This window comes from Haemorhous mexicanus, chromosome 11 (genome assembly GCF_027477595.1).
Source record: "Haemorhous mexicanus isolate bHaeMex1 chromosome 11, bHaeMex1.pri, whole genome shotgun sequence".
Lineage (NCBI taxonomy): Eukaryota > Metazoa > Chordata > Aves > Passeriformes > Fringillidae > Haemorhous > Haemorhous mexicanus.
Genome location: NC_082351.1, coordinates 16,974,392 through 16,987,861, shown reverse-complemented (window position 1 = coordinate 16,987,861; position 13,470 = coordinate 16,974,392). Strand labels below are relative to the sequence as shown.

The window sequence follows — 13,470 nt, the reverse complement described above, 5'->3', positions numbered from 1 at the left end:
GCTTTTAAAATTGGATTCAGGTTGAAAATGTCAATGTTACTCCTGCCATCACTGACAATATAGACCAGTACAGCCATGTAGGGACTCTGAGCCAGTTTGCTTCCAACATCCCACTAACCACACTTCCTCTGGAACCTCTACAGTGCTCCAAAAACCTTAGGTCCCAAGTAAAAAAAAAATCTAAAAATATAAAATAAAATTATCTGCCTATAGTTGGGCAGTAACATATATAACTCAATAAAACGAATGAAAAAATACCTTGGGAGGATGTCAAAGCCACTGGTCCATCCAAGGTGGCCTTGCCAGGCACCATTCCTGCCCCAGTGTGGCAGTGTCTGTTGGGTGACAGGGAAGCAGAGTCACCCCCCAATGCTGTGGGCCCTGCAGAATAGGATGGACTGCCTGTGGAGACTGAGGCACGCAGAGCTGCAGGGGTACTGCTCCCTCGGACCAAGCATCGCAGTATCAAAGGAATAACCTGAAAGATTCACATGGGTAGCAACCCTCACTTCACCTCTGCCCCAAACTTTGTTATCCTGACCTCTCTGTTCGCTGCTTATTATTTTGTCCAGTTTCTGACCACTGCAAACTGACTTGCAGCCAAACAGCTTGGGAACATCCCCGGGCTGACCCTTCGAGGTCGTAATTGCAGCCTTGCACGGAGACAGACCCAAATCCAGCACGGTGGGGCCAGGGCCGGGCAGCATGGCAGCCCAGCTCAACCCTGGGCCCCTTCGGCACACCCTTGCACAGAGCTGCAAAGCCACAGAAAAAGCTTCTCCCTTACCCTGGCTCACAAAGACAGCCCCATCCAAATTGCCTGGGCCGGTGGCTCACCCGGCAGTCCATCACCTTCTATTAAAAAATAATAGGGAAAAGAATTGGAGGGAAAAGTGTTTAGAAAAATACCTATAAAAAGCAAAGCAGTGTGGAAATCAAAGCCACCATTTCGGGGAGATTGAAGCATAATGCTAATAACTTTCGGCAGCTTCCACTGTGGAGTTTAAGCAGCTGCCAAGTTAAATAACTACGAGGATCCTAAGTTATCTTCCAGTGGACCAGAAATGCCCAGTGCCGACTGCCTGGGCGGAGGCGGCCCGACGGACACGGGGAGCCGGGCCCAGCCTGCGGGGCCCTGCGCTCCCGCCCGCCCGGGACCTACCCGGGACGCGCCCCCGGGAGCCCCTCATCGAGGAGGTCTGGCTGTCGAGGAGCGAAAGGGGAACCCCCGCCGGTTTTCGATGTCAGCGGCCGGGGAGGGTTTGGGGCTGGGGCTGCCGGGCGCGGACGGGACCCCCGAGCGGAGCGGACGCTGGAGAAGCCCCGGGTGACCCGGCGTGTCCCGCACGGGGCCGGTCCGGCCCGCCCGGGCACCGCACTCGTTTTTCTGGGGAGGCAGCGGCGTAAAAATAACCGCAGAAGCGATCGCGTCCGCAATGGGAACGTCTTCGCGGCGTGCGCCTTCTTGGGAAAAATCCGCAAACCATTTCTCCCTCCAAATGTCGGGGGTGAAGGATTAAAACCCCACGGGAGAGCTGCCTCCACGGGAGAGGCGGAACCCGGGGCCGAGCCGGGAGCCCGCTGCGCGCCCGACGTGCAGACGCTGCTGCCTCCCAAAGCCGGGCTGGGCCGCTCGGCCCCCCCAGAGCTACCCCCACCCCTCCCGCCTGGCTCTCCGGGAGCACAGGGGCTCGGGCTCGGTGCTGGGCAGGCGGCGGGGCTGGGGCAGCTGTCTCAAAGTCAGTCAGTTGTAATATGCTCTCCGGAACAGCAGAAGTCGAATCGATAGAGACGGCCTCCAGCTGTGCCTAAACCTGCGATTTCAATTAAAATACTGAGCTCTGATGCCCGGGTCTTAGCTGGGATCTCAACGCCCTGATGCGTAAGGCGTGCGGCACCCGGTTTGGAGCTGGCCGGGAGGCAGCGGCACTGCCCGAGCCGGTACCCGGCCTCTGGATTCACGGGAGCTCCTCCGGGCTGCAGGAAGGAGGCAGTCCCGGGGCTCGGGGAGGGCCCCCCTGCCTCTCCTCGCCCCCAGGAGCCCCGGGGCCTGCGGGACCCGCTGCCCCGAGCAGGGCGGTGGGTGCGCAGCAGCGAGCCGCCAGCTGTCCCCTTGGCCAGGGAAGGAGGGAAAGAGGGAGAGACCCGGTTCAGCAAACACCCCGGCAAGGACGAGGGCGGCTCGGGGAAGCTGGCAGCGAGCTCCCGGTCCCAGCTCCGCAGCCCTTCTTTTATCCTGCCCGAAATCATCTCGTTTACAGAAAATATTTGTTTGCACTATTAGTTGGTACTGGAGTTAATTACTCAACGTGTGAGCGGGGAGTAATATGGATAAAAGCAGCCCCAGTGTTTATTGTGTGGGTGAGCTGTTTGAGCGGTGCTTGAATAAACTGCAATTAGGGTTAGATAGAGATTAATTAACATGTGAGTGGCAAGGTGTAAAATAGTTCCCAACCCTCCACTCAGTATAATCTGCAGGCGAGGAAAAGAAGTTTGTGGAGGCTAATTAAATACTTCGCTAAAGCCGGCGAGCCCCGGGAGTGAGCGGAGTCCAGCCCAGCGCAGCCGCCTCCTGCCCGCTCCCGCTGCCCGGAGGAGGCGCGGGCTGGGCGAGCACCGCGGCTCAGGCGCAGCGTGCCTCCCCGGGGCTCAGCCGGGCTCTCCCGCAGCCCAGATCCCGGGCACGGCTTCTGCGGTTCTCCGCGGTCCCGTCCCAGCCTCCCCCCCAGGAGCGGGACGGTTCCGTCGCTCCCTTTGCACGCTGACCCGGCAGATCCGGGCGGGCAGGGCTGGGCGGGCGCCAGCACCTGATGGATGCTCCAGGCGAGGTGTCCCCCCGGGGCAGGGCGCTCCCCTCCGCCCGCAGGCAGCCCGGGACGGCCGCCGCTTTTAAAGTTTGTTTCTGGAGCGTGTTGTGGTTCGCAGGTGAAAAAGCCTGTCTGCAAACAGCCGCCGGCGAGCTGTCCCGGCGGGGAGAGGAGGCGCGGCTTTGTCAGCGCCGCACAAAACCCCCGAATTCCTCTAAACTTTCTTAGACGCGCGAGGGAGGGGGAAAAATATATATATAGGGGCCTTTTCATTGCTTGCTTTACCTCTGGCCAGGCTCAATCTAAAACCCTCGCTCCCCTCCTCTCCCCCGGATAATCCTCCCCTTTATTTTAGAAACACACAAAACCAGGTTCCACGCAGCGCTATAGTGGCTACAAGTGAAAGAGAATTGAGCGCCCTGAATCGCCGGGGGAAAATTGGTTCGGCTGAATAGCCCCGGCGAGGGACGGGGCGGCTAATCAGAGCCCGGGGGGTGCTGCCCTGCAGCCGGGCCCCCCCAAACAGGTGTACGCGGGACTCTCTCAATTACCGCGTCCTCGCATCTGAGGTTTCTGCAAATCCTCCCCTCCCGCATCACGGTGTTTTAATTAGAGAGAGGAAGGAAAGAAACCCTGGCTTCCAGGCGCTATAATGTAGCGTCGCCTATTTGGGGGGGGGGGGGGGGGGGGAAGGGGGAAGAAGAAAGTGCTGGGGAGAGTGGGGGGGGGGGGCAGGACAAGGGCTACAAGGGCAAGGGAGAGTCGCCGGGTGCCCCCCGGAGCAGCGGACACCTTTAGGGGGTGACAACTTGCAGAACTTCCCTTTGCTGAACACGGGTCTTTTTCAGTATTATTTTTTAAAATTTTTTTTTTCAGCAGCGAATTCGAGTCCTGGACACGACTCCCTCCGCATTTATTTAAGGCTAATCACCAGTTACCCTGAGAGGGGAGAGGGCTGGAATTAAACTTAGTTTAATTAACATTAATACACTGTCCTAATTAATGGGTTGGCTATTAATTTATACATGCTGGAGAGGCTCGCAGATAAGTGACAATTTATTAATTATCTTCCAGCTCGGTTGCAACGGAGCTGATTGCAGATGGGTTGCCAAAATAACTCGAGCATGGTTGCGTGGTAGTTGCTTTAGAAAAAAAAAATCATTCTCCCCCTTCTTAAAAAAAAAAAAAAAAAAGGAAGAAGAAGAAGAAAAAAAAATCCTCACGCTCATTCGGAGTGGCTCTTCTAACCCCAGCAAGAACTGGAGCACTCTTTTCCACCCAACTTGTGAATCGCACTTGCCTTCTAATTTGCCACATGCAAAACGATTCCTCTGCTTTGCAAGTTGCTTTTTAAGAAGGGAGAGAGAGAGGAAAAACCCAGCTCGCACACGAGCGATTTGTGCGTCTTAAACTGGAAGGAAATTGTGCGTGGAGGGGGGGGGGGCTCGTCTTTCTCTCTCTGCCCCAACCCACCGCGCTCCAGCCCGGCGCCTCGGCTTGGGGAAGATCCATGGTGGCATCCCCATGTCATTCTGCTCAAAGTGACTTCATATGATGTCAGCTTTAAATGTTCGAGACCGTGATCTGACGCTCAGGAAGATGTTTGCTATCAAAATGTGACTGTGGCCACGCTGCGCTGCTTGGATGAGTCTCGCCGGAGCTGGGCAGAGGTAAGTGGTCCCAAGGCAAGCCCCGCCGCCCCTCGCCGTGCCCCCCGCCCCTGCTCCCGCATTTCCCGGACCGTGGCCATCGGTGGGGCTCGGCTGGGTGGCATTGGGCTGGGGAAGGTTTTTCTTTTTCCTTTTTTTTTTTTTTTTTTTTTTTAATACTAACAAGGTCTAGCTTGCATGTTACTTTAGCGTGTTCCGCTTAATGAGCAGTAATCTGGTACCCTACGTGCCATTGTTCTTGAATATGTTCATTTGAATGTAAATAGGGAGGGGGTGCCGGTGGGGGGTGGGGTGGGGGGGAGAACAAGGTGCTTATTAAATTGATTTGTCTCCTGGCTTTTCTGGAATGCAGAGCCGAGCGCGGGAGCGAGTCGCTGCTCACACCAAGTTCCCGCACGGCGGAGCGACATGGCGAGCCCGGGGTCGCTGGAGACGGTCATGCCTTCCTCATGCCCCCGGCACGACGGCAGAGCCGCCACCGCTAACCCCTCCAAGACCCTGGCCTTCTCCATCGAGCGGATCATGGCAAAGACGTCGGAGCCCAAGCCGGCCTTCGAGGAGCGGCACGGCGGGCCGGGGCCGGAGCCAGGCAAGAAGCCGCTTAGCCTGTGCTCGCCCCTGCCCTGCGTGATCCCCATCCCGCCTCTGGGCTACGAGCTGCCCTCCAAGACTCTCAACTACTCGGAGCTGTGGAAGAGCAGCCTGCGGGGCGGTGCGGGGCTCTGCAAAGCCAACTGCGGCGTCTGCTGCAAGGCAGAGCTCGCCCTGGGCCAGCCCAGCGGCCGGCTCATCAAGCCGCAGGTCATCCACCAGGCAGGGGCCGTTCCGGCTGCCCCCCGCTCCCTCTACTACTTCAACTACCTGGACGCCGCGTATCACCCGGCCGACCTCCTGCACGGACAGCTCTTCCCGGCCGGCCTGCTGGGCGCCCCGTCGCCGGGGGGGCTCTCGGCCCACCAGAAGCTTTTCCTGCTGGAGAACGCCAAGCTGGCGGGGCTGGCGGCCGAGAAGCTGCCGCCGCCGCCTCCCTTCGCCCACAAGGAGCGGCTGCCGGGACACCTGGACCAGGTGATGAAGGAGGCGGCGGCGGCGGAGCGCGGCGGCCCCCCCAAGGGCCACGCCAAGATGGGGGGCGGCGGCGGCGGGGCGGCGGAGGGCAAGCCCAAAAACTTTACCTGCGAGGTCTGCGGCAAGGTAAGGGGGGCGCCGGCATCGGGTGGGGGAACCGGGGGCGGCGGCGGCGGGGCCGTGCCTGACCTCGCCTCCCCGGCGCTTCCCCGCAGGTTTTCAACGCGCACTACAACCTCACCCGCCACATGCCGGTGCACACGGGGGCCCGGCCTTTCGTCTGCAAGGTCTGCGGGAAGGGCTTCCGCCAGGCCAGCACCCTGTGCCGGCACAAAATTATCCACACCCAGGTAGGTGGGGGGCGGCCGGGTTGCGGGAGGCGGCGGCCGCCCCTGCTCCCCGCGCAGCCTCCACTGACGGGCCTCTCGCACCCCGGTGCAGGAGAAACCCCACAAGTGCAACCAGTGCGGAAAGGCGTTCAACAGGAGCTCCACGCTCAACACCCACATCCGCATCCACGCTGGCTACAAGCCCTTCGTCTGCGAGTTCTGCGGCAAGGGCTTCCACCAGAAAGGTGAGCTGAGCCGGGACGCGTCGGGGCCCTAGCCCATCATTAGCGGGGATTAAACGCGGCGAGCCCTGCCCGGCTGGGGAAAGCGAGGGGCGCGGGCAGATCCGCCGCCGCTCCCAATTACTTTCCCTCTAAGCTGGGCCGCATCGCCGGGCAGTGCTGACGATTCCCCCTAAATGCTTTTTAAATGAAAGGTGCCGGGCCTTGGTCCTAATCCAGAGCCCTCCGTTTGCCGCGGGTCACCGGGCTGACCCTGCCTCTGATTTGTGCCATGCCAGTTGCGCGCTGCTCCGGGCTGACGAGGACCGAGTTTGACAAGTGGGACGGGGGTGCGGGTGGACACACTTCCTAATGCCCCCCTCACCTGTGCACCGTGCGGCCCGGGCACCCTCGGGTAACTCCCTTTTCCATCTTTTTCCTCTTTCGCAGGCAACTACAAGAACCACAAGCTGACCCATAGCGGAGAGAAGCAGTACAAGTGCACCATTTGCAACAAAGCCTTCCACCAGATCTATAACTTGACTTTCCACATGCACACCCACAATGACAAGAAGCCCTTTACGTGTGTCACTTGCGGGAAAGGATTTTGCAGAAACTTTGATTTAAAGAAGCACGTCCGAAAGTTGCACGACAGCGTCTCCAGCGCTCCTCCGCCGCGGGACCCTGGGCGCAGCGGGCAGAGCTAAGGGCCCGGCGCGCCGCCACACTCGGACCTGCTCAACCAGGCCAGCACTATTTATCCAAACCAGCCTTCGCTTCTCTGTCCTTTTCCCAGCGAGCTCAGCCGCCGGTAGCAAGCGACCCCGAGCCGCAGTTGTATATAAGAGGAATCTTATTTAACGGCGCGTTGCGCCGCCCGAGCGGGCCAGGACGGGCCGGGCTGGCCGCCCCCCGCCCGGCGCCAGGACAGCGCTCTTTATACGTGTCTGTAAATCTCCATTTTAAATGTACGCTCGAATAAGTGAGGAATATATCTATATCTATATCTATCACGGGACAATAAACCGGCCCTTCGCAGGTGTCTCATTTCCCACCTGGGCCCCGGCCCGAGCGGGGACCGGGCTGCACGGCGCTGTCCCCCCGTGCGAGCGCGGCTTGCGGGAGCCGGGCCCTACCGCTCCAGGGCCCGCCGAGCGCCGCGAGCACCAGAGGAGCAAAATGAGGGCGGGAGGGAGCCGGGCGGCTTCGGAGGGCTGCTGCCGCCCCCCGGAACGGGGTCAGAGCCTTTGCAGGACCCCCGGCGGGGCTGCGCGGCCCCGACCGGCAGTGCGAAGGGCGGCTCGGAGTTTCCCAGCGCCGCTTTTCGGGGTCGGTTCATTAAGGCGTATTTAAACCGCTCTTGAATGACTATCTTTCCTTGCATGCAGATAAAATGATCTCACGCTTGCTTTCCGAGTAATGACCCAAATTAAGAGAGAAAACACAGACCCTTCAAACCGCATTACATTAATCTAATCACTCCCAGCAGGCCTCAGAAACTCTTTGTGATCAGAATATGGATAATCAAGCACTTGGATTACACTAAATATTCCCTTCTCCTCTCCCCCCCCCCCCCCCTCACTTTTAATACGCAAGTGTCTATTCCGGCCACGTCGTTAGGAACAATATTATTCTAGCGGAGAAAGGAGATTGAGGAGGCCGGGCGTGTGCGTGCTGCTCGGGCCGGGCTTGCCAATGAAGAGGGGAACGAGAGAGGCACCGAAATGCCTGGGGACGGCGTAATGGGGAGCTCACCTTTCTCCGCTTAATTGAGTGGTTAAATAGAGGGAGGCGAGGACGAGCACAGCTCGCCGCCGAGCGCAGGAACGGGAGTCAACCCCTCGCTCTGGGTTCCTGGATTCATTATTAGGCTGCGATGTTCTCCAAGGAGCGGGCTGGGGGCTGGGGCCGGGGCTCCGGGCCCCGCGCTCCCGCAGTAGAGACGGGGTGATTTTAGTGTTTCTCGGGGTTTGCATTTTCCAGTGTCTGAAATAGCGTTTTGACGGTTTGAGGAGCGGAAAAAGAATGTCCAGTGATCTTGGCAGCGGGGAAAGATCATAACTGAATTTGTAAAAAAAAAAAAAAAAAAAAAAAAAAAAAAAAAAAAAAAAAAAAAATTGGGAGAGTTGGAAAATTTTAAAAAGGCAAAAAAAAAAGCAAACCCCGTCACCGCTAAGTCACCGCTCCGGAAACCCTGTCAGGGGGAAACGGTCCCGCAAGTGAAGGGGCTGCGGCTCAAGCCCCGGCAGGCGGGAGCCGAGCCTGGCTCTCCCGCCGCCGCGACAGACGGGGCGGGACAACCCACGGGCCGGGGACAGCGGGAGGGACCCCTCTCTCCCTGAGGACACCGTGCCGGGGGCGGCCACGGCAGGACAAGGTCCCGAAGGACGGGAGCGGGGCGTGAGCATCCCAAGGGGCGCCTACGGAGCCGCTCCCGCTGCCAGGTCCGGGGGAAGCGCCGCTCTCTCCGCGCCGCCGGAGCCGGGAAGAGGGCTGGGCTGCCAGCCGGGAGCCAAAAGCGGGAGCCAGGCGCGGCTGCGGGCCCCACAGACAACGCGCAGGCTGCTTCCTCAGCTCTCCTGATGGGCGAGAGCAGTGCGAAACCCACTCCTAGGAAGGGAATTAAGGAAGTGCGTTCTTATCTCATTTTTATAAAAAGCGGCGTTGTTGACAGAGCCGTCTGGGGGGAGGGCGGCATCCTCGTCACGGCTGAGGGCATTTTGGGGGCACCCTGAAGCGCCGTGTCCGCCGCTGCTGGTGGGCTTGGTCACCTGGCCCCTCCTGGGGGGCGGTGGGCAGCCCTCCCCGGACCGGCTGTCGCTCCGGCTTCCCCCCGATCTCGGACGCTCCGGGAAGGGGCCGCGGCAGCCCGCTCGCCACCGGCCGGCCCCGGACCCCCCCCGGCTCTCGCCCGGATCCCGGCACACACAAGCCGCAGATCGCGGGGGAGGGGCGGCTCTGTCAGACACACACACGCCAGAGACTCCAATTATCTTCTCCCTCACAAGATGTTTCTGCTGTCCACGACTGCTCACACTTCGGCACTCTTGCCAGCAAGCCTCAATAACACAAAACCCGCACAAAAACCCCTTTCCCGGCGCCGCAGCCGCGCACACAACAGATTGAGCGGTGCCGGTGCCTCGGGGGGAGGGTTAGAGGTGCCTCTGCGCAGAGAGCGACGTGCCAGCGCCTCCGTGCTTCCCCCTCGGCCCGCCCGGCCCGGCCCGGCGCTTCCCCGGGACCGGGCGGCTCCCAGGTGCGTCCCGGCACCGCGCCGGGCACCGGGAAGCGACCAACCTACAGGCAGCTGCGTTGCCCTTTTCCCTGCACTCCGCACTCCAAACGTCTGAGCAACCAGTTTGCTGCTAGAAACATGTTAATTGCCAACGGAGCTCATTAAGGCATGCACATGCAAAACACAGCGAGGGAGATTAAATGGACAAAAGCGCAATAATGAACTGTCAAAAATCGGACCCATCTACACGACCAGGAGCACTCAAGAATGAGGCATTTAGAGGCAACAAAGGATTGTCTGGGACAGGAAGAAAGGACGACCTAGACTTTTGTTTAGTCAACACAATTGATTACAAATGAGAGATTAACAGGATAGCTTCAGAGTTTTTTTGAAGGAGGCAGAAGAGAAAAGTCCAATTAAGTGCACCGAATGTTAACTACATTGATTTCCACGGCCAGCGCTGGAGAAATTCTCATTAAACCATCCCTGGCGATCCCTTTTGGAAAGTAATTTGTCTCCCTGATGGAGCAGAGAAAGGGAGCCATGTAAAGAGAAAGAAGCGCTAGTTCTTGGCACAATGAGCTTAGGAGACACACTGGAAAGAGCCAAAGGGGGAGTTAATGAGCATCTGACAAGCCGCTTGGACCCGGGCCTGGAGAGCAGCGATGAAAAGATGGAATTGGCCAACAACTATTCTTTATATCAAACATAAAAAGGCCAATCTGAAACAGCGCTGCTCAAAGCTGCTGGGGAAGAAAAGAAAGGCCCCCAGTGAGGGGTGGAGTGGAGGGCTCAACTGCCCCATTGGGATGGGGGAAGAAATGCACTGGCATGTTCCTCTCCGAGCGAGCGGAGCGGCTGGCGCTCGGCACTACCCCCGGGCGCGCATGGCAGAGGGGGCCCGGCAGCCCCGGCCCGGAGGCGCTCGCACAGACCCGAATCGCCCCAGAGCAGCCGAGCTGGGTACAGTTTTAAGAAGTTATTCCGCGGAGGGAGATCACCGGCCAGCCCAAATCACGGCGACCCGGCTCTCCCTGAAACCCGCCTTCCTCCTCCCAGGGGCTGCATTAGCCCGACCCCTCCCGCTGCGGGCCCCCCCCGGGACCGGGCACCGCGGAGCGCAGCGCAAGGCAACGCGCGTCGTGTAGACACGGCTCGCTCGGAGGCTCTTAAATCAGATTAGAGCTCGTTAATAACAATTTTGGCTTAAGTCTGTATTGACTTAGGTTTAGGAATGGCTTAGCACTTTCGCTTAAGTCAACACCAGGGCTAAATTGACGCATTCCTTTCCCAAACCGCCGTGTCCCCCAGGACGCCCAGGTGCCCGCAGGACTTGTCCTTCTGCCTCTTTAAACCGTTTTACGGAAGTATTTGCATGATTTTTAAGTACGCCTGCTGGGCCTCGACTGTGCCAGCCCACCCCTGCGTGCCATCCACGAGGGTCCCCTCCAGGGACGGGTTTCATGGGCCTCACCCTCCTAGGGTTGCGATCAGGGCACTTCTGTGCTTTTAGGCTCTTGCTGCCAGCCCTTGTGCTCTTTCCCCAGCCCTCATGGTGTGGCTCCTGCCCACTCCCCCAACACCTTCTCATGCCTCTCTCCTCAGGTCCCCTCCAACCCCTTCAAATTTTTACCCTGGGTACCCCCAGACAGCCGAGTTCCGTGGAGAGACTAAAGCTCCAGGGGCAGCTGCCCGGCACCCGAGGGAAAAGTCGGCACGGCGGGTCCCAGCAGAGGCATTCCCTCCAGCCGGGACCGACGGCGGCCACAGCGAGGGTGACAGGCTCCCTGCCCGGCTACTTTAGACCCATTGAAAACCTCATGCAGATGAGGCAGGTGTCCCTTCTGGGGCTGGGCAGGCACACAGGAGGGAAAGGCACCCACCCCTTGGACGGCCATCCTGGAGCGGCTACCGCGGTCACCCCATGGCCTTCCTCCCTGAGCATTCCTGCACTCAGACCACACACCACGGCCAGCTTTGCCCTAACCAGTCACCCTCCCACCTCCCCACCTTCTCAGCAGCCCTCTCACAGGTACGGTGCTCTGCTGGACCAACACCATCACCACCTTAGAGAAGACACATAAGGGGGAAATTCCCTTACCAGCTGGTTTCCATCACACATCCTGATTCTCCAGGTGATGCTGCCCCAGCTTTTAACCCCACTCCTAGCCTATTCTTATTGCTAACCCTGCCTAGCTCAAAGCCGTAGCCTCGTGTTATTTGTATTTATCTCATTGATTTACTGCAATTGCTTAATTGATTGAATTACGGGCAACACGTGCCCTCAATTAAAACTTAAAAAAAAAAAAAAAAAAAAAAAAGAAAAAGGAAAAGGGTACATTTAGACTTTTGTGCTCTCTTTCATGGGCTACTTCTCCTCATAAGGTGTTGAAGCTGCAGCTGGGCCATGTGGCTCAGCCCTCAGGGAGCCTCGGGCGTGCTCCCCAGGAGCACAAGCAGCCGCTCAGTACGGTTGCTTCAAGTCACCAGAGATCTTAAACTCTTCTTCAAAGTGACTCCGGTAAGACCGTGTTTAGTCACCGAAGTACCTTTTCGTCCCAAATAGGGCCAAAATGCTGTCAGACACAGACCACAGAAAAGGTCCGCTCCCAGGATTCTGGGTGTATAAGCCCGAAAAAACACAAAACTTGACTTTACAAATAGTTGCATCTTTTCAGTCTTCTGCGTTGGCAGAAGAAGCAGGCTGATAACAAACTTTAAAAGAGATCTAATCCAGGGGCAGAAGTAGTCCCAGCCGATGGGACAAGGAGTGGGGGACCTCGCTGGACCCACTTCTCTCCCGGCTCCTCGCCGAGCCTCTCGGAGCATCCCCGGCCCTTTGAGGGCCACCCCAGCCCGCGGGCAATGCCACAAACGGGGCCACAGCAGCAAGGGGGGTGCAGTGAAAGCCCCCGTCCCAGCCCGCGGGGTTGCGCTGCCAGCGGTGGCCGGGAGCCCAGACACAACGGGGATGGAGCTTTGAACCACTTGGGAGACCGAGGCCACGGGAGCCCGGTATTTTCCCACATCAGCGCCACTGCAATGGACAGGATTGTCCTGTGAAGGGCTCAGGCGCCTACACCGCAGAAAGCACCTGAGACCTCCTGCAGCCGCGCTCCCGAGGTCCCGTTAACTGTCTGATACTCCTTCTACTGTCTTCTCACTGCTGCCAGTTGCCAAGATATTTCACATAAATAGAGCTTTCTGATTTATGATCAGCCTCTCCCTTCTGATTCATTATGTTAATGAATTGAGATATAACCAACACTGGATTATCGTATCTATCAATGAATCCAGCGAAAGAAAGCTAATTATAGAGGAAAAAGCCAAGTGAACCCGGAAACTTAATACAAAGAAACGTCCGAGAAATAGAGCAAAGCGGCTGCAGTAGTTTAAGCACCCTCTAAACACAGATTTCAGTTGTCTGGGGACCGCGACACTTTGGGTCACATAGACAAGCCTTTTTCCTAGGGATTTACGGATATGTTTTTTACCCTTAACATTATTACGAGCGTTTCCAAGGAATCAAACCCGCTGCCCAGAGCTTTGCTGGGAATCTCGGCGCCGTTGAGTGAGGGAGGACACACACACAATGCGCTTCCCGTTCCCTCTCCCAGCGCCCCGCTCCCGGCGACGCGCAGTGCCCGCGCCCCGATCAGACCGCCCGGCACCCGCCTGTCCTCCCCCGCGCCACAGCGAGCTCATTTCCCACCGGGCAAGCACCGAGAAACGGGGTCTGGTTGTTTTGGGTTTCTTCCCGTCCCCTCCTTTCTCCCTTTCCCACAGCCGCTTGGCTTGGCGTTTCCGCGGCTGGAAGCAGCGCTGCCCCTCGGGCAGAGCCCGCACCGGTGGGGCGCGGGGCGAGCGCGGCCGCGGAGCGCAGCGCGCAGGTTCGCCGGCGCTGAACAAAGCTGCCGGCATGTGCTTCACTTTGAACACATTATCCTCCGGAAGCTTTTACTGAGCAACAGTCAGAGCTCCGTGAATGAAGCTATTGGAACACATACGAACTAAATGGGTAAAGAAAGGCAAGTCTGGTTACCAAAATTACATTTCTCATTTCCCATTCACCGCAGTGAGGCAGGTACTTATTTACTGCGGCTTCAAGCTACGGTAATTAGTAAAGGAGACTGTAATTTA

The 13,470-nt window shown here is 58.4% G+C and overlaps 1 protein-coding gene across 1 annotated transcript; it reads left to right on the top strand.

The window, feature by feature from the left end:
* Positions 1 to 4,885: 4,885 nt before the first annotated feature.
* FEZF2 (FEZ family zinc finger 2) lies at positions 4,886 to 6,930 on the top strand. Its single transcript, XM_059856947.1, has 4 exons — positions 4,886 to 5,671; positions 5,761 to 5,895; positions 5,987 to 6,119; positions 6,546 to 6,930. Exons 1-4 carry the CDS (start codon positions 4,886 to 4,888, stop codon positions 6,800 to 6,802), a joined length of 1,311 nt encoding a protein of 436 aa, XP_059712930.1. The 3' UTR covers positions 6,803 to 6,930.
* The last annotated feature ends 6,540 nt before the right edge of the window (positions 6,931 to 13,470 follow it).